This window comes from Lacerta agilis, chromosome 3 (assembly GCF_009819535.1).
Source record: "Lacerta agilis isolate rLacAgi1 chromosome 3, rLacAgi1.pri, whole genome shotgun sequence".
NCBI classification, from domain to species: domain Eukaryota; kingdom Metazoa; phylum Chordata; class Lepidosauria; order Squamata; family Lacertidae; genus Lacerta; species Lacerta agilis.
Genome location: NC_046314.1, coordinates 86,173,957 through 86,197,275, shown reverse-complemented (window position 1 = coordinate 86,197,275; position 23,319 = coordinate 86,173,957). Strand labels below are relative to the sequence as shown.

At 43.9% G+C, this 23,319-nt stretch overlaps 1 protein-coding gene across 3 annotated transcripts in view; it reads left to right on the top strand.

Moving 5' to 3' along the window:
• Nucleotides 1–23,319, top strand: part of ALK (ALK receptor tyrosine kinase) — a 269,183-nt gene that overhangs the window by 241,906 nt on the left and 3,958 nt on the right. For all 3 annotated transcript variants that reach the window (XM_033144624.1, XM_033144623.1, XM_033144625.1), the window contains 9 exons: nucleotides 323–509; nucleotides 7,072–7,162; nucleotides 7,852–7,916; nucleotides 8,989–9,118; nucleotides 17,392–17,489; nucleotides 19,222–19,314; nucleotides 21,025–21,126; nucleotides 21,609–21,743; nucleotides 22,993–23,083. In XM_033144624.1, the coding sequence (XP_033000515.1) occupies nucleotides 323–509; nucleotides 7,072–7,162; nucleotides 7,852–7,916; nucleotides 8,989–9,118; nucleotides 17,392–17,489; nucleotides 19,222–19,314; nucleotides 21,025–21,126; nucleotides 21,609–21,743; nucleotides 22,993–23,083 (992 nt within the window). The remainder of the gene's footprint in view (nucleotides 1–322; nucleotides 510–7,071; nucleotides 7,163–7,851; nucleotides 7,917–8,988; nucleotides 9,119–17,391; nucleotides 17,490–19,221; nucleotides 19,315–21,024; nucleotides 21,127–21,608; nucleotides 21,744–22,992; nucleotides 23,084–23,319) is intronic.

Genomic DNA, 23,319 nt, shown 5'->3' with positions numbered 1-23,319 from the left:
TGACCGACACTTGGCCAATCACCGACTGTTGGTGTGTGCACAGCACCCCTCCCCACACACCTTGCCTTGGCACTCTGTGGTGGTCTGCCTAAGCAGCACAGCACAGACCTCCATGGGCCCTAACCATCCGTCAGCACTTGATTGTCTGCATCATATGAACTGCAAGTATTACATCGCCTCCTATCTAAATTCCAAAGCCGAAATGAAACCCCAGCTTCAGACTGAGCGGCGTAGAAGTAACCAGAGCTCTTAGTGAAAATTGCTTTTCAAGGCGCACTCAGATGAAAGCCCACACCCCTAACTTGCTGTGCTCTGTTTCTAGTGTACCGTCGGAAACACCAGGAACTGCAAGCTATGCAGATGGAGTTACAGAGCCCCGAGTATAAACTGAGCAAGCTGCGCACCTCCACCATTATGACTGACTACAACCCCAATTATTGCTTTGCAGGGAAGACCACATCCATTAGTGACCTCAAAGAGGTGCCCCGGAAAAATATCTCTTTGATAAGGTAAACCAGCCTCTCTGACTTCTTTATGCTTGGATGCGCTCTGCGGGAAATGGGCACGAGCAAATCCACACATGCGCCTTCTCCTTTTGTTCGGCGGTGTTACACACTCATCTTTATTCGCAAGCATGAAAGACCACTGCTACAGTGGCAATGGTCTTCTGGGTGTAAAGATAGCATAGAATGGATGGAAGCTGGATCTCTGCCCTCCCCTCAGGTTGTTCAGTCTGACAGGTAGGGAGAAAAGTTCGGCATCTGCTTCCTATGGACGATCCAAAGAGCTATCATATATAAAGCTCCATAATTCCTCAGGCACTGGCTATAATTTGCCCAGGCTCTCTTAGACAGCACTGACATCTGGCGCAGTGACCTTTTGGAGGTTCTGCCAGTGCTTGTGACTGGGTCTCTGGCAATAAAGGTGACATCAGCAAAGGCATCTGCTCCGCCAAGCACTATAAAACCCAGATACCCAGATATAGCAGTGCCAGTCTAGCATGGATCTGGATTTGGGGGGAAAGCATTAGCAAGTTAAGGTAAATTCCAGCATGAGAAAGTTAATTTTAGCCCTTCCCTGTGTATTTAGAGTTGTAGCTGACCCTGTAAGGGTATAGAAACGAGGATGTGTATTTCCCCCCACCAACTTTGTGTGTCCCCTCACATTCAATTGTTCCTTCATATGCTCACACCCCTGTGTACAGTTTAAAAAAAATAAAACTACACATGCAAATTGAAGATTTCACTAAAAGGTTATTCCTCACTAAAAGAGAGGCGGAAAAATCAAGCCCGTCAAATATGTTGGGGTCTAAAAGATCTCAAATATGGTCAGATTTCACACTTAATACAACAGCTGATTCATACTGATGAAGCAGTTAGAATTAAAAGTTATTAACATTTTAATACACACATCCGGAAGGATTTGAGTGGCGGGGGAGGCCAGGGAGGATGGAGAAGAAAGATTTCTGAACTTTATCCTTTACATGAGAGTCATTACAGTCTATGGGTACACTATCTCTCTTTCACTTCTGAATTATAAATAACAATCCTTAATGAAGCTTTATGTGTCCAACACATATGTTTGAACTGTGAATTAATTGGGTCTAACTCAGGGTTCAGCAAACTTTTTCAGCCATGGGCTGGTCCACTGTCTCTCAGACCTTGTGGGGGGGTGGACTATATTTTTTTTGGGGGGGTGAACAAATTCCTGTGCCCCACAAATAACCCAGAGATGCATTTTAAATAAAAGCATACCTTCTACTCATGTAAAAACATGCTGATTCCTGGACCGTCCGCGGGCCACATTTAGAAGGCAATTGGGCCGCATCCGGCCCCGGGGCCTTAGTTTGGGGACCCCTGGTCTAACTAATTAAAATACTCAAATGGTGTTCCATCCTCGAGGAGGATGGGGGTGCCTAAATTTCACTTGCCGCTGTAGCATTCACAGGGTTGGGCTTACTTGCGCCTCTGAAGGCGGGAGTAGCTTTTACAGGAAATTGGCTGGCATCTCTTCCGTTTTTTTGCTCCTGCCTCAACAAAGCAATCACATTCTCCTTTGGCTCCTTGTGCTCCTTAATCTTCACTTAGCAATGTTCTTCTTCTGTGATTTCACTCTACTGTTCTTTCTCTGTGTATAAACACACACACACACACACAATCCTTTCCCTCCTCTCCACACGGTGGGTGTAGCTACATCCTTGCATGGCCTGCAACATCTCTTCCCACCCTCCAGCTCTATTTGCAAGGTTGGCTTTCAGTTAATGGTTTGTTGTAGGAAACAGGTTAACACTATTCTGAGTTTTAGCTCTGGACTGTTCATGCTCGGTGAGCATGCCAAACTGAAGAGGGGCCAGCCTATTTCCTGTAAAAGCTACTCCTGCCTTCATCCAATAAAGTTGCAAGCAAGCCCAACCTAGTGAGGCTACACTGGGCAAGCAAATCTGCTTTTCAGGTGGGCACACAGTGGTACTTTCTTAGGCAGAGAGCTAGTCCATCCAACGTCATGCCATCAGAGCTAGCAGTGGATGATCTTCACCGCTTATGATATCTGAGTGTCTTTGTTCTGAAGATGCCAAAGGTTGATCAGAGAGGGCTTGTACGTTCATTGAATTCTAGAGTTAGAAGGGATACTAGACGTTGTGTAGCCCAACGCTGCTCAGGGTAGCATCTGCAATGCAGGATGCCACTGTAGCAATTCTGATAAATGGCCTTTCAGGATACATCATAGGGGAGCCCACACCACCTCAAAGAACTCTTACTGTTTGGAAGTTTCTCCTAACGTTTGGGCAAAGTCTGCTTCCCTGCAATTTTCACACACTGCTTCCAGCCCTACTCACAGGAGCAACAAAGAAAATTTCTGAATTTAGAAGCATGTGCTTCAACCAGACCTTTAATGAGGAGGGTGTTATTGGGTTGTTTTTATTTTGATCAGATATATATATATTGTGGTTTTATATTTTGATTTTGTTCCGTGAACCGCCCTGAGACCTCTGGATATAGGGTGGTATATAAATTCAATAAATTAAATAAAATAATAATAATAATAACAAGAGCACACTGGCTGCAATAAGGAATCTTAGGATCAGATGGACCCCAGGGAGCACTGCATGCTGACACTGCCTTTGCCCTACACTGGCAGTGAGGAAATCACAAGTTTTAATCCATCTGGAGCATGTCAGAGAACCCAGGGAAGTGAAAGAAGGAAGCAATGGGGAGGGTATTCCGTGCTGCACTTTACATTCGGCTTTTTGAAAAATGGTGGCTCTGTGCCAGTAAGAATGACTTTCTGGGCTGACACCTGTATCAAGAGTAATTGGTAGCTGCTATCATGACAATGTCATTTCAAGCTTGTAAAGCTATGTGGTGATGATGCTTGTTCGCTGGAGAGCATGGCATGCTGTGTGATCCTAGTGTAGTAAGAAATTATAGCGCAGTACAGAAAGCCAAAGAACTAACTAGGAGCCTTAACCAAGCATCTGAAAAGCACAAGGCAGAAGCAGCTCCTAATTTATTATATCTGCACAGAGAGCACATGGGGGGGGAGAGAAACAGCCTTGCAGTGATGTTTGAAGGGATAAATCTCTGAATTGTCGGTTCAGATTCCCTAGAGTGAGGCAGCCTTCCTCACAGCACATGCTGTGGCACTCTTGAAATAAAGCTACCAATTGAACAGAATACGGGCCATCTAACATTTACTAGAACCAGTCAATATCCATCAAAGAGCCAAAATAAAATAAAATAAAATAAAATAAAATAAAATAAGCAACGATTGTTGGCTTAGTTATACTGCTGCTGCTGCTGCTCAGGCACCAGAGGTCTACTAATGTAGCAGGATCCAAGTGCCAAGCTCTTACCTCCACCCCAGGCTAGTCCCAGCTGGAATTGTGCATTTTAGACCATGAGAAAACAGAGGTAAAAATAAAAACTATGGGGGGATGCAACCACCTATCTCCCACCCCGTGTCTACTTATCACTTGTGCTGCCATAGAAGCTTCATGGAGAATAGAACTTTTGTCTCTACAGAGACACCACCACAGGTGATGACTTGCAGGAGGCATTGCTGCTATCAATCTTACAAGGATTAGGCAAAGCAAGAGGTTCATATGGTTCCAGCTGATTCTATAAAGTTGCTGTCCTCTCCCTGGCTTCTCTGCATGAGCTGCTCTTAGACTCCCCATGGTTGCTTTCCATCAGACCACCAACCCGGACAGTTGTTCTGTGTATTATGGGTTTGCAACCAGCTGTTGCAAGAGCAATTGGCGGCGGGGGCGGGGGGCGGGGTTGTCTTTCTTTACTCATCATGGTTGGGGTCCTGAGAAAACATAATATTCCAGCAACAAAGTATTGCTATTGAAAGAAAATCCTGTGCAAAACCTACCTATGGTTTTAAATTAGTTTCCTAGAAAAGCCCTAAGCAAGTCTGTTGGCAATTTGATGACTCCACTATTGGTTTTTAAGTTATCAGTATAAAACTCTGCTAGACAGGTTTTGCAAGGCCCCTCTTTCTGAGATAGTCAGTCCATCACACTTGTCAGAAATCTGTCATCTCCTCCTAATGGCCCCTTAAGGTGCAAAAAAATAATAATCCATCTCTTAGTTACTTTTTATGTTGATTTCTAGAATAGTAATTGGCGGTGTTCTTTGAGACGAAATTTGTTTTATTGATGCATTCTTTTCCCTAGGAGAAGACTGTCTGCATTGTTCTGTGCTTTGTGTTTATTGCTTATTTTTCTTGCTGTTTCCTGTGGTGTTTCAAGCCTGCTTTCAATGTTTTCCTTTTTGCAGAAATATAGCCAATCAGTTGCAACTCCCTGTGCATGTGAGACATTGGGTGATAGCTCCCTTTCCCCTCTTCTTCCTCTACCTACCTCCACATACAAACACACTGAGCCTTCAACTCAGTGAGCCCCAGTGGCAGTGTTCTGCCTCTGGACCCCCAAAGCCCTCCTGGGATTTGCCTGCTTCTCTGCTGCACATACAACATTTTTATATTTTTATTAATCAAAGGCTGGAATGAGCAGTGACACAAAACTTGTGTAATGAGCACACAGGAGAAAATCTATCTTAACAGGGTGCATGATTTATTTATTTGCTCGTTTTCTGTATTCTTTTAAATAATTAATCCCGAAACCCACTTTATAAAAATTGTTCAACATCTACAGTAATCATGCTTAGCTCTGGCACACAATTATTCTGCTGTGAGTCTGGGGTGCCATGCAGAATTTGTTACTCCCATTGTACACTTCCAACATGCTAAGGCCACTGTCTGCAGTCAGCAGTTGCAAACCACCTTAATAACCCCAGTAGATGACTTATGCCAGAATAAAGATGGAGGGGTGTGATATTGTTGATTCTTTTGCACCATTCAGCATCCTTCGATACCATCACCCATGTTATCCTTATGAGTCCATCAACCATATTATCCTTTTGATTGGACTATGTGGGTTGGGAACTGGGAGCACCCTGCTGCAGTGGTTTAATTTTTAGCTGGATCGCCAGTTCCAGAAAGGGCTGCAACATTTGTGGTATTGGGCCCCCTAGAATAATTCCATCTTGAACCCCAAGCTTGTCAACATCTACTCGAAGCTGTTGAATGAGATCATCTAAAGATGCGGACTGAGATGGCACCCAACTCTGCTTCCCCTTTTCATCTCATTCTCGTGGGCAGTAGAAGCAGTCAACCAGTGTCATGGACTGGTTCGATGGAGAGGAATGGTGGGAGGAACCAGCTGGGGAATCACCAAGGGGAAAAGGCTCAGAGTCCAGGGAGTGGTGGTGGGGCAACAATGAGTGGTCAGAGGGGAAAGAGGAGGAAGATTGGGAAGAGTAGTTGTCAGAAGCAGATGACTTGTCTTCTACCTCATCTGTCAGAGGAAGAATGCCTCTGATTGCCAATTGTTGGGAGTCACAAGTGGGGAGATCACTCAAGTCCTGCTTGCTGGCTTCCCATAGGTACCTGGCTGGTCACTTTGAGAACAGGGCCTTAGATTAGCATAGGCCTTTGGCTGATCCAGCAGTGCTGTTACAAATTTCCCTCACTTTGTCCTGTACTGGATATGAAAGTAGGATTTTGACCATATTGCTTCCCTGCTCCCTGCACAATGTATTATACCAGCGGGGGTTTGGGGCACGGTTTATCTTGCTTACATTTAGAGTCAGTTGAATGGTACCACAGGGGTCATCTAGTCCAACCCCCTGCAATGCAGGAATCCTTCCCACAACAGTACAGTTTCATTACAGAAAGAATCCTGATCAAGCAGTGGCTATTTTAATCTTAGTCAAGACAGCCCAGCATATTCCCTTTTTGTTGGGAGAATGGACCTTCCCATAACTCAAGTATAAGTGATCAGCTGCCATAGTAGATACCATAGTTAGAGATGGTTGGGTTTTTTTGTTTTTTGTTTTTGTTTTTGTTTTGAAGAAGTAAAGTATTATGGGTAAATTGCACTAATGAGGCCTTTGTGTAACTATGGGGTTGGCCAAGTACAGGTGATTTATTGCCATAGTAGCTAACAGTCAGAGATGTTGTTTGGAAGCAGCAAGTCAACATAATGTATAATGTGTCATTATGCAATGATTCTTTTTGTTTTTAAAAGAACTTTCCTTTTTCTAGGAGCTAAAAATGATTAATTCACAGTGAAAACATAGTCAATGTGATCTAGTTCTAGGGTGGACTTCAGGCTGTTGGAACACCACAAATATATGCATAAATACAAATTCTGAATATTTCATCAGCATCCCTGCCACTTAACAAGGGAGTTGAGGGTGTTGCTAGTGGCAAGTTCCTCTGTGGAGTGTCTACTAGTGCCAGTGGTAAAATTACATTAACAGTACTCCATGTAACCAGTTTGTAACATGCCATAAAGCAGGAAGCAGGCATGAGCAACACACAAAATGTCAGGGGTGCAGAACTTTTTTTCCCTTTCCCTAAATGAATTTTCCCTAAATGAATATTTGACAGTATGAATTCAAGGAATTTATGTAGGCCTAACCATTCTCCGTTTTGTATGAAATTGACATATTGAGATATGTATGGTATTTTAATCCTCCTTCCCTTTTCTGATTTGTCCAGGGGTTTAGGCCATGGAGCCTTTGGGGAGGTGTACGAAGGTCAGGTGGTTGGTATCCCCAGCGACCCCAGTCCCTTGCAAGTGGCTGTAAAAGTAAGTTGAAAAACCAATGGCGAGTGTCCGTGGCGATGGTTAGGTGCCATATTTCATCAAATGAAAGCAGCATGTCTGAGTTCACTATCTTGGTTTCTCCTGATAATGGCAGGTTGGGGAAACTGAAGAATCTAGAATGTCTCTTCAGAAATCATTATCACTTTTAGTTCAGCACAATGTTCAGATTTTTAATTCCCAGGCACATCTTTAAAAACTCCAGTTAGTTGAAGAATCTCTGGGTGCTAGAAAGGATCCTCTAAGCCAGGCATGGCCAAACTTGGCTCTCCAAATGCTTTGGGACTACAACTTCCATCATCCCTAGCTAACAGGACTAATGTTCAGGGATGATGGGAATTGTAGTTCCAAAATATCTGGAGGGCCAATAGCATGATTTTCCATTGCCTTCCAGCCCCTTTCCCTTTTGCATTCTGATGCTTTCTAGGTTTACTCCGTTATTGTGGGTGTTTCCATCAACAGACAACTGAAGTTTTTTTCTTGCTTGGAGACAGTGATGGGGAAACACGTTTCTGCCTGTTTTACAGCTCTTAAATACAGAGTGCCTCTGTCGATAAGAAAGGCAGCAACTGTAAAATTTCCTTGTGAGAGGAATGGAGTCTGTAATAGGTCCGTGCAGGTCCATGAGAAAGACAGTTTGTTCATGTTTCTCCTCTTGCTTCTTTCTTGTCTAGACTTTGCCAGAGGTTTGTTCAGAGCAAGACGAGCTGGATTTCCTCATGGAAGCTCTAATAATCAGGTGTGTTAATTCAAGTTGATCAATGGCCTTTCAACCTCAAGCACACGCCCAGCAGAATTAAAAGCAGTGGGTGGGGAAAAAAATGTTGGACTGCTTTTATGCAGGTGAAAACCATTTCAGTAATACATAACATTTGTATAATGCTTTAAGAGTGTTCAAAGTGACTAAAAGACATTTTCTTGTTGTATTTCTTACAACAACTTTTTAAGGTAGGTCAGCATTAGTACCCCCAAATTACCTGAGGTGGGACTGAAGCTGAGAGACAGAGGGCATTGCCTAGGAATTGTTGTTGTTGTTTTATTTGTACCCTGCCCATCAGACTGGGTTGCCTAGCCAGTGAGTTTATAGCAGGAACAAGATTCTCTCGCAGTGTCTCTTTGGCTGCTATGTTTATTTAGTTCATAAAATTTATACATGCTTGACTGTAAGCAAACAAAGCAGTTTACAAAAAGAAAAAAGAAGAAAATCAAGGAAAAAAATTACAGCAAAAGCTTAAAGCATTCAAAAAGTTACAATATTAAAACAGGTTAAAATTCACATCAGCTTTCTAAGTATCTGGGTGGGCTTGTCTACGCAATCATGTTTTTACCTTCTTTTACAAAAATGACACCATTTCGAAAGGAATAACATTTTCCAAAGCGAATGCTCACTTTCAGTGGCAGCAGTGAATAAGCCCATTGCCACCTCCCTTCACTATTTGTCAATGGAGAAGGTGGCAACAGAGGAAGTTCAGACCATTGGTGCATCTACGGTGCATTGTCTACACAGTGACCAGCAGAGTTTCAGGAAGGGTCTTTCCCAGCCCTATCTTCCTCCACACTCAGTTGCTTCCACCGTTTCTTTGATTGCTTATTATTATATTTTAAAAGGTTCCGTTCTGTGGTTCTACAGTGTGAATTTTTCACTAGCCAAACTCTTTTCCTCCCTTGCAGTATCTAATGCAACCAGACCTTATGAGTAGATACGCTTTAGCAAATGGACTAGACCAATAACTGAAGCCATCAGGATCTTAAATCTGCCCAGCAAGTATTTACCGTTGGATTTAAAATCTGTTTCTTAATCTTCTTTTCAGCAAGTTCAACCATCAGAATATCGTGCGCTGCATTGGGGTGAGCTTGCAGGCTCTGCCACGCTTTATTCTGCTGGAACTCATGGCTGGAGGAGACTTGAAATCTTTCCTGAGGGAGACACGGCCGAGGCCGGTAAGGAGGAAACAGTTGCTTAATGCTGGGATCTGAGGCCCTTGTCTCCAAGTAGGTCCCCCTTGGTTCAATGTAGCTTAGTTTCCTTCACATATCTCAATTGCTTCCTTTAAAAGAATCTTTGTGGAGGTTTTGTGGCTCTTCCTCTCCCACCCTTTCTTGAACTTTGGAACTGTTAGGGGAGATATATGAACACTGAGCAGGTCTTGTGCTGATGGGGTAGCTGAGCAACACTTCAACATGCAACGAGCTTGCACCAGGATCCATAGGTGCCAACTCCCTGGTGCCGTGGGTGCTTGAAATTCCCCCTGAAGGAGCTGGGCACCCACAAATTTTGGTGCCAGGGCCATGCATGCTGCATGACACCCATGGCCCCAGGCACCCACAGTCACAGGGCCAAGCTGGCACTCCTAGCGGGATCTTTGAAGTGATCTTTGTTTCACTTGAACATAGGAGAGTCTGCATTAAGAGAGAATCTACCACCATTCTAAATATCAGCCTAATAAAGCTGCAGTTGTTATTCTACCTGTTTCTCAGTTCTAGACTAGATGAAAGGTACAGATGATCTTTTGGATCAGACTGTTCCTACTGTTTCAAAATTTGCAAGTTTTCAAGGTATATAGCACTCTTCCTCAATCATGAATAAATAACATTTATGCATGCGTTTTTTGGAGTGCTGCTGCATAATTTTGAGAATAGAAATCTTGCTAGAAATCTTGAACAAGGAACTGGTGTTACAGGAAGGAACTGTTTGAAAAGGGCACCAAGGAGTCCGAGTCTTCGTTTGAGGATGCAGTGTTACCCTACAAAGGGGGTCTGGAAATAAGCCAGTTCTCTTTAGCCAAAGAAAGACAGCAGCATCATGGAAAGAGTTCAAATTTGTTGCAGACTACATTAAGAATAAATGCTCCAGAGGAATTCTCCAAATTCTGGACCCTGAATACAAAATTCAAGACACTTTTATAACTTTCTCTTTACACGGTTAGCTTGTGAATGATCCCTTTCAGCAACATGATTGGATAACAGAATGTGTGGACTGCTTGTGGACTCCGCATGTTCACTTCTAATTGGTTTACAAAAAATACGCTCTGTCTACTATCTATACCAGGCATCAGATAGTTTGTAAATTCACTCTTCTTCTGTCTCGTGCAAAATGTTGCATTTTTGGTAGTCTGTTACATGAAGCGGTCAGTTTGGAGCTTCTAGTCTCTTCAAGGCCACTTTGTCTTTCTGGTATATGAAGCTGCTAAGCGAGGCCTGCTTGTTAGCAAAAAGACAGGTTGAGGTGCATTAAAAAATCTCTGCTTAGTTAGGTATATACTTTTATGCAGGACAATAGCACAGATACTTTGTGGTTGTGATTGAGAACATGTTTATGCAGGCCCAGCACTTAGCAGACTGAGGTCAGTTGTGTATCAGAAACATGTTCTGTGACACCGGGTGAAAGCATGTCAGTATAGGGGTATTCTGTAACTTCCAGCTAGCCTGAAGGAACTTGGCAGCTCTCCTGCATTTCTAATCGGCACAACCTCTCCTTGGTGTCCTGCTAGCTGCTGATAGCAGACAGTAAGCCATTGTTCAGTAGAAACTGATTCAAAGCAGAAATAATAGTGCTGTGAAAGCAATATATGAGAGCGATGTATGTTCAGAAATGCCTGCCTGCTGTGTTGACCCTAGTGGGTCTCATTCCCCTGGGTCCCAGGTAATGACACTCAGGTATCAGCATATGTAGTTCCTTCATTTTAAAATGTGTTTTTCAAATTTCTAGAGAGTCTTTCCATTACTGACCAGCGCCGACTTCATGAAAAAGATAACTTCATATAATTGCTTTTTCTCCTGTCATGCAGAGAAATTGCAGCCACTGCTAAATAGTGACTGTCATGTCAGAACAGATCCAGTGCGTAATGAACTCACCACTTAGCACCCAACTGTAGGGAAGCTGAAAGTATTATTATTATTATTATTATTATTATTATTATTATTATTATTATTAAAGACACAATCCGTTTTAAATAAAAGCTGATTAAAAGGAACTGAAGAATATAAGAAGTGGCCTGCCTGATCAGATGAATGCCCTGTCTAGTTCCGCATCCTGCTTTGCTAAGCTCCCAAGCCGGACCTGAGCACAATAGCTCTCTCCTGCGCATGATGCCATTCTGAGGCATGCTGCCTCTGTTACTAGAGCTAATATAGCCACCATTTGTAGCACACACTGATATGCTCCATTATTTTTAAACCCCCCTTTAAAGTTGGTGGCCACCATCATTACATCTTGTGGAAGCAAATTCCGTACTTTAACTTTGCACTATTTGAAGAATTGCTTCTTTTTACCTGTCCTGGATCTCCAAATCTTCAGCTTCATTTTATCACCTTAGGTGCTAATATGTGAGGAAAACCTCTTTGTCTCAACTTTCTCCACACCAAGCGCAATTTTGTATAACTGTGCCCGCATAACAACTGACGATGATACTTCGCACATCTGAAAAAGAAAGATCTGGCCCACGAAAGCTTGCGGCTCAACAAATGTGCTAGCTTTCAAGGACTCGGTGACATCTGCATAAAAAATTACAGTATGATTTAGCAGCTAGGGAGATGGAGATGAGCCTCCATAGGCCTGAGCAAAGCACAGGGCTTGCGTGTTCCTCCTCCTACATGGCCAGAAGAATCAGGAATCCTGGTTTGCAACAGTTAGTTAAATAACCTAGCTTCACAAACCGTAGCTTAAAGTTGGCTTATTTAACAACTATTGTTTGTTGTAAACCAGGATTCCTGGCTTGTACGTAACGCTAGACGAAGATTCTTTGACAGCAAAACTAAACTCAGCAGAAGCCCTCCTGGGCAGAAGAAGGGGAAGTGGAAACATGAGAGTCCAACACTCATCTATGTAGTGATAAGCCGTGGTTTAATGTTACACGCAAACAGGGCCATAGAATCATAGTTGAAAGTGGGCTCATAGGTCACCTTGTCCAATCCCTTTGCGTGCAGGAAAAAAGCCACAACGTGTTTTCTGCAGCAAACTAACAGTTATCCCTCTAGAATTATTCATAGTGAGTTTACACAATCAATATGTGACTGTTTTTCTGTGGTTGGTTTCTTGGATTGAGAAGTAGGCCTGCAGTTGCGTGTTCAGACCCAGAGACCTTCCCCTAAATAAAGACACATTTGACTCAAATTTTAGTTTTGGTTTTTGGCAGAATTTAGGCCACAACTTTATTGATTACAGAAAAGTGAGTGGTTGCATAGGCTCTGGTTCAACTAGCTCCCTACAGCCTTGCAGGTAACACTGACCCAGAGCTCTATCATAGGTCAGCCAAGAGTGAACACCTGAGGCAGGTGAAAAGCCTGGGAACACACTCTGTTCACTCCCCAGATGCTCCCCTGAACTCAGGCATGGGCACAACCCCCTTTCGGGGATTGACCAAACCAAGTTGAGTCCCTGGATTCCTTTAACGGAATTCCCTTCACATAGGGATGGCGAGACTGTTCTCCCATCCCTATCACCTGAACCAGAGCCTATCCGCAACCTTACAAGTTGTGACAAATTGCTACGCGGCAACCCAAATGGCTACATCCAATCAGCCAAGTGGGGAAAATTCCTGCCATGCCCCTGTCCCAACGACAGATGACACACGACGGCATAGCAAGGTCAATCGCAAAAGCCCTAAAAGTAGGGAGAGGTGGGCGGGTGTTCCGATGCACGAGCCGAAAGAGGAAGCTCTGGGTCATGTGCATAGGTATATATAGATCCCTCGATCCATTTAGACTACACCCCATTGGCCAGATTAAACCCAGCAATGAGGGACCTACCAATCGGGTGTTGTGGCTATCCAATAGACCCACCCACAACCAGGAGGTCAGTCTCTAGGTCTCACCGCAACACGAGCCCTCTTTTAGGGAGGACACGATACGTCATTTTAAATGTTTGTGCTCTCTAGCTAGGAGCACAAAATGCTTTGTATTGTTGGTTGTTGTGGGTGACAACGCAGTGCAGCATGAGTCCTTACAGCTAAACACGTGGCAGGAAACAGGGACACATAGGGACAGAACCTAGCATTAGCCAACCTGAGCTACAAAGAGTAGCAGCGAGTCATAGAGCACTGTATTAGCTCTCTTAACACAAATATGATAGGGTAAGTCAGACCACAGCAGTTCCTACTATAATGTACAAAAGCAAGCACCATGGAGGAAACTGGGGGGGGGGGGGCAAACATGACAGGATCTTTGGAGAAATAAATGACACCTCCAAGCTCTGGCAGGAAAAATGTGCATCCATGTGGGTTTTAATACAAACACAGACCCTTGTGGAATACAGATAAGAGAGACTTCTTTGACTGTGTAAACTTGCACCAGCAAACTGAATCGACATAGTCTGCTAAGACTGTATTTTATTTTATTTTATATTTTATTTTATTTTATACTCATTGAATATGATTTCCTTCACTTGCATTTCACCTTAATTCAGAAAATTCTCTGTTGGAAGGTCATTATTTCTCCAATAATGACATAAGACTGATAAAGGCAGAGACCCAAAGCTGTCCAGATTCTTGAAATTGAAATGTGCAAATACTCTGAACATAACAAACTCCTAAAGGTGTTAAAAGACTTCTCTGCTCAAGGGTTTTTCACATAGAAAAGCAATCAGGAGAGGTTTTTGGTAGATAAGCAGTAATTTCCCTTCTTTGTGTCCTGCAGCATGTTGCTCAAAGCAGTGATTATGCTGAACAATGGAGTCAGTTTGTTTTGCGGTCACCTTTCGGAAGGTTTGACCTAACAAGGGGATGCGTTGCTTTAATGCGCCCAGCCCTTCCCTCCCTCCGAGCCACAACCACACAGTTTCCAGCTGGCTGCATCATCCCTTCATCTGGGGAGCAAGAGCAACAAGGAGCTGCAAAGTGAATTTCCTTGGCATTTCAAGGCTACTCCAGTGCTCTGCATCTCTGTACAAAATGGGCCCAAACGCTTCATGTCTCAAACAAATTACCCTGTTAAATTGCCCTTGGCAAAGAGAGAGCCTCTACTTTAGCAGAGACTGAATAAAAGGTAGCAGAAGCGCTTTTCTTCTTCAACTAAGAGTTTTACATAAAACTTAGCAGTAGCCTTGCCTACCTGGCAAGGGCAATCCTAATGTCATCACCTGGGTCTCTTGTACCAAAATTGCACAGAGATCCACAAAGGGACAGCACAAAGATTTACACAGGTGCCTTGATGCTGCTCTCTCCAATCTTACATACTCAAAGAGTAGGTCACGTAAGGAAGAAGAGCAAAAGAGGCTGCTTATGACAGGAGTGTTGTGTCACATCTGTTCGTATTTTGCTTTTCTTGGGTATCAATAGTTGGACAAAGCTGGGGATTGTGACAACTTTCAGCTATAGAATTTCCCTCTCAAGCACTCTGGAAGGGAAAGCCAATGTTTGGCACAAAGCTTTCTGACTTCTTACAGAAGCGCCCATACAATATATCTCTGCTGCTGCACTAGATTTGGATTAGGTTCTTGGAAGCCTGCCTTACCTGATTTTCGCTGTAATCAGTGCGGTCTCTCTCTCCTGGACATAAATGCAGATTAGAAGACAATATGCACTTCAAATCTCCCTCTCACCAATTTAGAAAACAAGAAAAGTCCTGCTGGAACAGGTCAGAGGTCCATCTAGTTAGACAGCGGTTTCTGTTCTGGCCTGTATTCACCACAATCAGTGCTGTTTCTGTTCCACTGCAGTTCGGTTTTCACCCAATACTTTCTGCCCAGTATTCTACATATTTTATGCAACTTACGTAACTTGCATTCATTTCAATGTAAAGGAAACATCAAAACAGTGATGAAAAGTCATTACTTATGTATTGTTAGCTGGTTTAAGCACAAACTATGTGATTGAATACTAATCATATTCACTTGACTGATTTCTGTCCCTAGCCACAGACAAACACGTGAAACTTTTTGTCAGAATTCTCTGACATCCTTACATCTAGTCCAACATCCTGTTCATACAAAGGCCAAACAGATGACTGTAAGAAGCCTACAAGTGGAATCGGAGAATAGCAGCCCTCGTTCACTTTCACGCTTAGTTCCAGCATAGTGCCATTATTGGCATCCCTGTTATTATTCTGTTACATGCGGTTTTGGAGAATGCTCATTAAGAACTGACCACTCCTATCTATACCCTTTCTCACTGCCAGTATCTGCTACATTGAAAGAAGCAGGAGCACCGTTTCTAACCATCCTCCCTGATAAGGAAATCTGGACTTGTTGCCAAATTGTTGAGAGGGCTGGTGGGAATCTTTTCTTTTTAGGCAAATGCATAGTATTCCTTCCTTCGTTGGAATTTCTTCCCTGCCTTTCACCATGAGGGTCCAGCAGGTTGCCGATTGCAGCAGCTTCAAAATACAATATTAAAAACAGTGGAAACACATTCTGAGGGTGGTATTTAATAAAGTTATATTCAAGAGTAGACCCACTGAAAGTAACATAACTAAGTTAGGTCTGTTAACTTCAATGGGTAAATTTTTGCAGGCCCCAACCCGGTTGTTTCTGTAGCAGCTGCAAAAGGAAAGAATTAAAGTGGGCACAGCACTGGGTGGGTGGAGCCCATGCTCTGATGGGCATGCAAACTCCCACCTCTCTGGTGATCAGGCCATGAGTGAAGAGGGCATCAGTTGTGCGGGGCAGGAGGAGGCTGTGTGTATGTCTGCCTGCAAGTATGTGAATGCAAGAGGGCAGAGTGGCCACACCCACAACTAGCCTGCAGCCCCTTTTTGGTGTGAAAAGTATAAATGTGCCCTTGGGCCAAAAAAAGGCTTGCTATAGGCAGTGATGTGGGCACAAAATATTCCAATGCTTTGTTTAGTAGTGGGGGGTGGGATATCAGTTTGATAAAGTCTTTACTATAGCATGGATGTCATTTTCAAATACAATTATCATTTGAGCTCAGCAGTTTTGATGATCTGAGCTTTGTTTGCTAAATGCAAATAAGATAAACATGCTAAATTAGATCACTCTGTAGGGCAGGCTTCCTCAACCTCGGCCCTCCAGATGTTTTGAGAGTACAATTCCCATCATCCCTGACCACTGGTCCTGCTAGCTAGGGATCATGGGAGTTGTAGGCCAAAAACATCTGGAGGGCCAAGGTTGAGGAAGCCTGCTGTAGGGTATGGAGCAGGGGAATCTGCTGCAAATGGAAGATTTCATGATGTAAATCATCCTAATTTACATAGGGTGGTTTGCATCAGAAAAAGACAGAATTGGAAAATTTCCTGGAAAATTTCCTATGCAAATCACCCTAATTTGCACAGGGACAGTTTATCCCTACCCCGCAGCTCAACAGTTTCCGGAAATAGCCGGAAATTGCTACCCTCAACCTGCATTAATTCAGAGGTAGAAAAACCTGGCAGGGGGCTTGCTTGGTGAACCCCTTTCCATCCAACTAGAATATCACATTTGATATTATTTCAATTAGGATAATTTCCCACTTTAAAAAAATGCTTTTCATGCAGGTTGCAGGTGGTGAGCATTTTTCTTAGTTCCAGTTACAGGCAGGTAGCCGTGTTGGTCTGCCATAGTCAAAACTAAAAAATAAAAAAATAAAAAAATTCCTTCCAGTAGCACCTTAGAGACCAACTAAGTTTGTTCTTGGTATGAGCTTTCGTGTGCATGCGCACTTCTTCAGATACACTGAAACGGAAGTCACCAGATCCTTATGACAGGGATGGTGAAGAAAAGGTTTAAATGGGTGCCCAGGACACAAGAGGATGGTCTGTAGAGGTTGTTATGTACTGAGTTGAATAGGATCCAAAATGCAGCAGTCTGATTGGTCCCAGAACAATAGGATTGAGATTGCAGCAGTCTGATTGGTCCGCAGGATCCACCCAATCCAGCTCCAGGTGGAAGTGAATCTGCACTCCGATTGGCATACAGGAGTATCCTGGAATTAGCCAATCACGTGGGGCCCATTGTGTAAATAGTGTATATAAAGCAAACGTTTTGGGGAAACTGCATTCCTCACTTCTATGAGCTGAATAAAGAGCATGAAATTCACACTTGACTCCGAGTATATTTCAGAGGTGCTGAGGGCAACAGCTCCAACTCTTGAAAAAGCAGCAGTATGTTTGCAACAATTTGAGCTTCAATGTGTGCCTTTAAAATAAATGCAAACGGGAGTTTCCAGGAGGGTTAAGGAAAAAGATTCAGCAGATATTATTGTAGCCACGCAGCTCTTTGCTTAAAGTGATCACGTTTCTGGAGACAATCCTCTGAAGTGTCATACTCTGCATTATTTCTTTAGAGCCACCCCTCTTCTCTAAGCATGCTGGACTTGCTACATGTGGCTCGCGACATTGCTTGCGGCTGTCAATATCTGGAAGAAAATCACTTCATCCACAGGTAAGTAGTAGAAGCGTTTGTTGCTGAGGGACCACTTCCAAATGCCCCGTGTGACTGACTTAACTTGCAAAAGGACTAACGGGAGAATAGGAGCAGGAAACGGGCAAGAATGGTTGTGCACTACTGCCCCCTAGAGGTTCAGAACATTTATATATATATAAGGGAAGTTTGAGGAGCAAATTAGGTATTATATTTTCGCTGCGGCATACCAAGCTTTTGAAAGCATTTTCATATATGGCATTTCCAGCACTGTTTGAATAACTGTAGCCCTTATCTCGCTGTTCAACCAAGGTGGGAGGGTGGAGCCCAGCCAAGGTGGTGTGTGTGTGTGTGTGTGTTTTAAAACCAGTTGGTGGATAAGAAAGGTCAAAGCCATTTCTTTCCACTTCAGCTTCTGGGGTCAGTTGTGCAGCTAAAGTCAAAGTGGTGCAGGTGGGGTCCAATTCCAGGGATCGAGCAATGCCCCCACGGAGAGGAGCAGACGATGAAGGTGATATCAGACAGGTCCAGCATCAGACCTATGCTAATATGAGGACATTGGGGGGGGGTCACTAAGGCTGATGCTGATTGGCACAGGATCCTTTCTTTTTAAAACATAACCAGGGAACATAAGCTGGGCAGGCAAGGGCATGGTTACAGGTGTTCATTTTAAAAAATACACTGTCCTTCTCTGCATACAAAACGATGCTCACTCCCAAGTTAGACTTCAAACTTGCCACTGCCACCACCAGGCTTTGCAAAGAAGTGGGGCTACCACTGCATCCACAGCCTGGCCACTCGCATGGCAGAAGGTGGGAGGGGGGCAGGCAGATTGGGCACCCAATCCCTGTGCTAGCTTCCAGGTTGTGTGGCAATTGGGCCTGGATCAGACCCAGTGCTGGCTTGGGATGCAGCAGACCCTGGGCTGCGTCAGCCCCTCCCGACCCTTGGGATGCCTCGGTACAGTGGTATCCATCAGGCTCTGCTGGCAGAGGTACCACCAGCAGGCAGAAGGGGGAGGTCTGCACTGGTGGAGTGACGGTGGCTGAGCCAGCAGAAGTGAGCAGAAGGATGCCTCTGATGGTGGGGAGGGAAGGAGAGGCGAGAAATGTTAGCTGTGTGCTTCACAAAAGGAGCAATATACATGGTTGTCTAAAGGTGTCTGCCTGTCCCCCATCAGACCATTAAGACCAGGGTCTTAGTGCCGAGGGCCTTCTGGCGGTTCTCTCCCTGCGAGAAGTGAGGTTACAGGAAACCAGGCAGAGGGGCCTTCTCGGTAGTGGCGCCCGCCCTGTGATGTGGAGCGCCCTTCCATCAGATGTCAAGGAAATAAACAACTATCTGACTTTTAGAAGACATCTGAAGGCAGCCCTGTTTAGGGAAGCTTTTAATGTTTGAAGTTTTATTCTGTTTTTAATGTTCTGTTGAAAGCTGCCCAGAGTGGCTGGGGAAACCTAGCCAGATGGGCGGGGTAGAAATAATAAATTGATGATGATGATGATGATGATGCACCACTGGGGGGGTTGTTCTAAAGCTAGCCCCATTGGCTCTCAAATTCATGAACTGGAGTAATTTGTGGAGCTTTAAATCTTGTGCTGCTGAGTCTCCCGCACTGGTATTCTCAAAAAAAATAAGAAGAATGAAAATGTTCAATAGTCAATTAGTTTTGTCCTTAGTTTTTCCAATGAGTTGAGCCGTTGCTCCTCCAAGGGCAGTTCCACATGCTTTTTCTCCTTTCCTTTCTGTTTCTTAGAGACATCGCTGCTCGAAATTGCCTCCTTACATGTAAAGGCCCTGGGAGAATAGCTAAAATTGGAGATTTTGGGATGGCCCGGGACATATACAGGTAAGAGAACACAGCTTATTATTAGCCCCATTGAGTGGAAGCCTACTCCATAAAAAGGGGTTGGTTTATCTGGCTTAACTTCTTTGCAGGATCTTATATATTTTTGCCCTAGTCAGGGGACTTGTAATATTTCCGGATCCTAACTTGCAGACAGCATTAGCTCTTAGCATTTGCTGTGACACTGGGGACTAACCCCAACTTCCACCATTCATGTTCAGAGTCCATCATCCTGCATTCTGTTGTGAATGCATCCTCAGCCACGCTCCCATTTCTCCCTTTTTTCCTCCACTCTTGTGTTCTGCTTTATACTCCTTGGTGTTGACCCCGTCACTTTCAGTCTCTATGTCAGCGTCATTAGTAAATCTCTCTAGTTTACAGCATATAAAAGAGGGGGAAAGGTCAGAAAAATGTAATTACCCAACCTGGAATTTATCCAGGGTGGTTGGGATTAATGATTCTGCAGTTACAGAAATTGCCAGGAAGACTTTAATGACTGTGTGTGTGGTCAGGACTTCTGCTTATATCTCATCCGAAAAGCAACACTCACAGTTCCCTCTAATATCTGGCTGGAGAACTGCTTCATCACATGACGCAATGAAGGACCACTCAACAGATAGTTTTGACAGATAATTTACCCTTTGGCCTTTTACTTAACTTAGCTATTTAAGAACATTATTCTCTATACAGTGGTACCTCGGGTTGCGGACACGATCCGTTCCAGGGTGCCGTTCGCACCCCGAAAAGTCAACATCCTGAGCGGCGATATTGCGCATGCGCGAAAGCACGATAATGCACTTCTGCGCATGCGCGACCTGCGCAGCTGAGTGCTTCTGCACATGCGCGCGCGGCGAAACCCGGAAGTAAACACTTCCAGGTTTGCTACGTTGGCAACCCGCAAAAACGCAACCTGCAGCAAACGTAACCAGAGGTATGACTGTAGTAAAAATGTGGCATAAGGTTTGAGCAGTTCATACCTTTTTACAATGCTTTTTTCGGGGGGGACACAGGGGTATGCATACCCCTAAATATTTTGTGAATCTAAGTTTGGCCTCATTGAGACGCAGTATTTCAATATAAGTAGGAAAATGAGAGTACCTCTAAACATTTTTTTTGGGGGGGGGAGCACTGCCTTTTTAAAACAGCAAACAGGGTGGGAACCAGTTTACTTGCAGGATCACCTTACCCCAAACATCCCTGCATCAGCACTTGGTACTTCCAGGAGGCTAGGCTAGAGACTGACCATCATTGCCTTTTGCTGTTGCCAGCCTCCTCTGGAGAAAGGATATGGGAGCCAACTATATGTCATTTAGCCTGGTGAGAAAATTCCTGCCCTCTGAACTGTATTTAAGCCAGACTCCTTGGAGTGCAGGAAGGACCGGTATCAGAAACTTTAACATCAGTTAACTCTAGTTTTGTGCTTTGTATTTAGACCTAGATTGTTGGGATATTTTTTTTTGTAACATTGAATTAATTCTGTGTTTGTTAAACTGTTGGATGCTTGTCATTTTTTAATTTACTGCCGTGCTCTGTAATTCATATATTTTGATGTTTTAAATGTTTGCTGTAAGCCACTTTGAGCATTGTGGAGAAGTGGCATATAAGTTAACCCAGTCAGTCAATTCCAGAACAATGAGGGTCAGCCTCCATGGTCACATGACTGTGCACTCATGTCTGATTTCCTCTTCTAAATTCCCCCCGCTTTCTCAACAGAGCCAGTTACTATAGAAAAGGAGGGTGTGCAATGCTCCCTGTCAAGTGGATGCCCCCCGAGGCCTTCATGGAAGGGATATTTACGTCCAAAACGGATACCTGGTGAGCCTGCTCCATATTTTCCATCCATTTTTCAAGCCAGCTGCTGCCATTTGGTTAAATGTAGCAACCAGGTTTCTTCTGCAGCAACCTATGTCCTTTCTTTAAAAACATAAGGATCCTTCCGATGTTCCATTTAGCCATGTGGGATCTACAGGGTGGCTCTTTCCTGTAGTGCTAAGAAGTATCAGAAGTCATATAGAAAGAAACCATATCACAACTCCTTTCCAATGCCAGCATTGTCCTTCCCAGGAATTGAAGCACTTCTAGTTAAGACAGTAATCACGATGTGTTGTGAACTCTTCTCATGTGAACTCAGACTTCTGGTGCTGTGTGGAAAGAAGAGACAGCTTAGTAACTCTGATGCTGCAGAAGGGTCTCACGGTCAACAAAACTCAGTCATGTATGGGTGTACCACATGACAGGCTTTTTGCCAGTGCTGGCCCCAATCCAAGTGACCATATTTCTTTCTCTTTTACGTCCAGGTCATTTGGAGTGTTGCTGTGGGAAATATTCTCTCTCGGATATATGCCCTATCCCAGCAAAAGTAACCAGGAGGTCTTGGAGTTCGTAACAAGTGGAGGAAGGATGGATCCACCCAAAAACTGCCCCGGCCCTGTGTAGGAAACTTTTAAGGATCTGCTTGCTCCATGGGTTCAACTTGTCATGTTCTGGCATCTCTTCTCATCCTGTTTACTCTGCAAAGATTGTTTTCCAGTATCATATATTTCACCAATCTGCTAGAATCTGCTAGAACTGGAACCTGCAACAAAATGCTGTAGAGCAGCATATTTAGTGTTCTAGCCAGCCAAGTTGTTTTCCAGGATGTGCCATTCCATTGCATCCCATCCCCACCCCAGTATTCCATCTTGCACACCACAACTCAAAACAAACCACCAGCATTCTATAACCACTGACCATGCTTCTCAATTTTTTCCTGATGATTGTTTTGGCGAGTGGGAGAGTTCTGCAAACCCTGAAGTCCCCACCCCCAAGGCTCTTATATGTCCCTCTTTTTCATGGGTGGTGCATTTAGCCTCATAAAAATTTGCTTCAGTATTTACCTGTAGGATAAATTCTTTCATTAGCTACAATGGCAGTCACAGCCATTTTGATGGGTACTAACTACCAGCTGATACCATGTTCAGAGTCCTCATCCTCTTGTAATAATTCAGGGGTCTTCACCTTCACTTCTCTTACCAATAGCCTAAGAGCCAATAGCCTAATTCACATAACAATATATGTCCTGATGCTTCCTGGAAATGAATCATCAAGTACTCTGCAGTGTTTCCCCTTTATGTAGGTGGGCATTATTTGAGTAACGAGCTAATAGGTAACCTGCTCCATCTCAAGCACTTTTAGCCCATTTTTGGTGTAGCTCATTTGAACTAAGCTTAGCCAAATTTCAGCTACGTTAGTCGCAGGGACACAATCAGAACTCCATTTATGAACTAAGTCCCCTCCCCCCAATGTTACTTTTGATTTGATACTGGGATAAAATAATCATTGAGAAAATACCAGCTTCAGACATTCTAAGTTTAGCAATGCCTATCCCACTGCTAACTCACAACAGTGTCCTCTGTGGCCAGGAGTGCCCTATAGCAGCTTAGTCTTGTTTGCCTTAGTCCCTTAGCCTGGGAAGGGCCATAGCTCAGTGGCTGAGTGCATGTCTTGCATGAGAGGGCTTGCAGATTCAAGCCCCGCCATCTACAGAAAGGACTGTTGCTTGAAACCCTGAAGAGCTGCTGCCAGTCAGTGTCGAGAATACTGAGCTACTAGACTAATCGGTTTGATTCTGTATAATAAATAAGGCAGTGTCCTAACCCACTCTCCTGCCATTCACCATTTGATCTCCTGCTCCCATTGCAGGTATCGAATAATGACACAATGCTGGCAACACCAGCCTGAAGACCGGCCAAACTTTGCCATAATATTGGAGAGGATTGAATACTGCACTCAGGTATCTATAACTTCTCAGGGCAATTATTTTATGCTGTTTCCTCTAAGAAATGCCATAAGGGGCACATGGAAAAGAAACAATGGGTGGGCCAAGAGAAACCAGAGCACAACCTGGTGCCAATGTCTCTGACAAGGCCTTCTCAGAAGAGATGCACATATATGCTGGAGGAACAGCTCTTACCCAACCCCTTCCCCAGACCACCTGAAGAAGTGAATTCAGTTGCAATGCATGCTGTA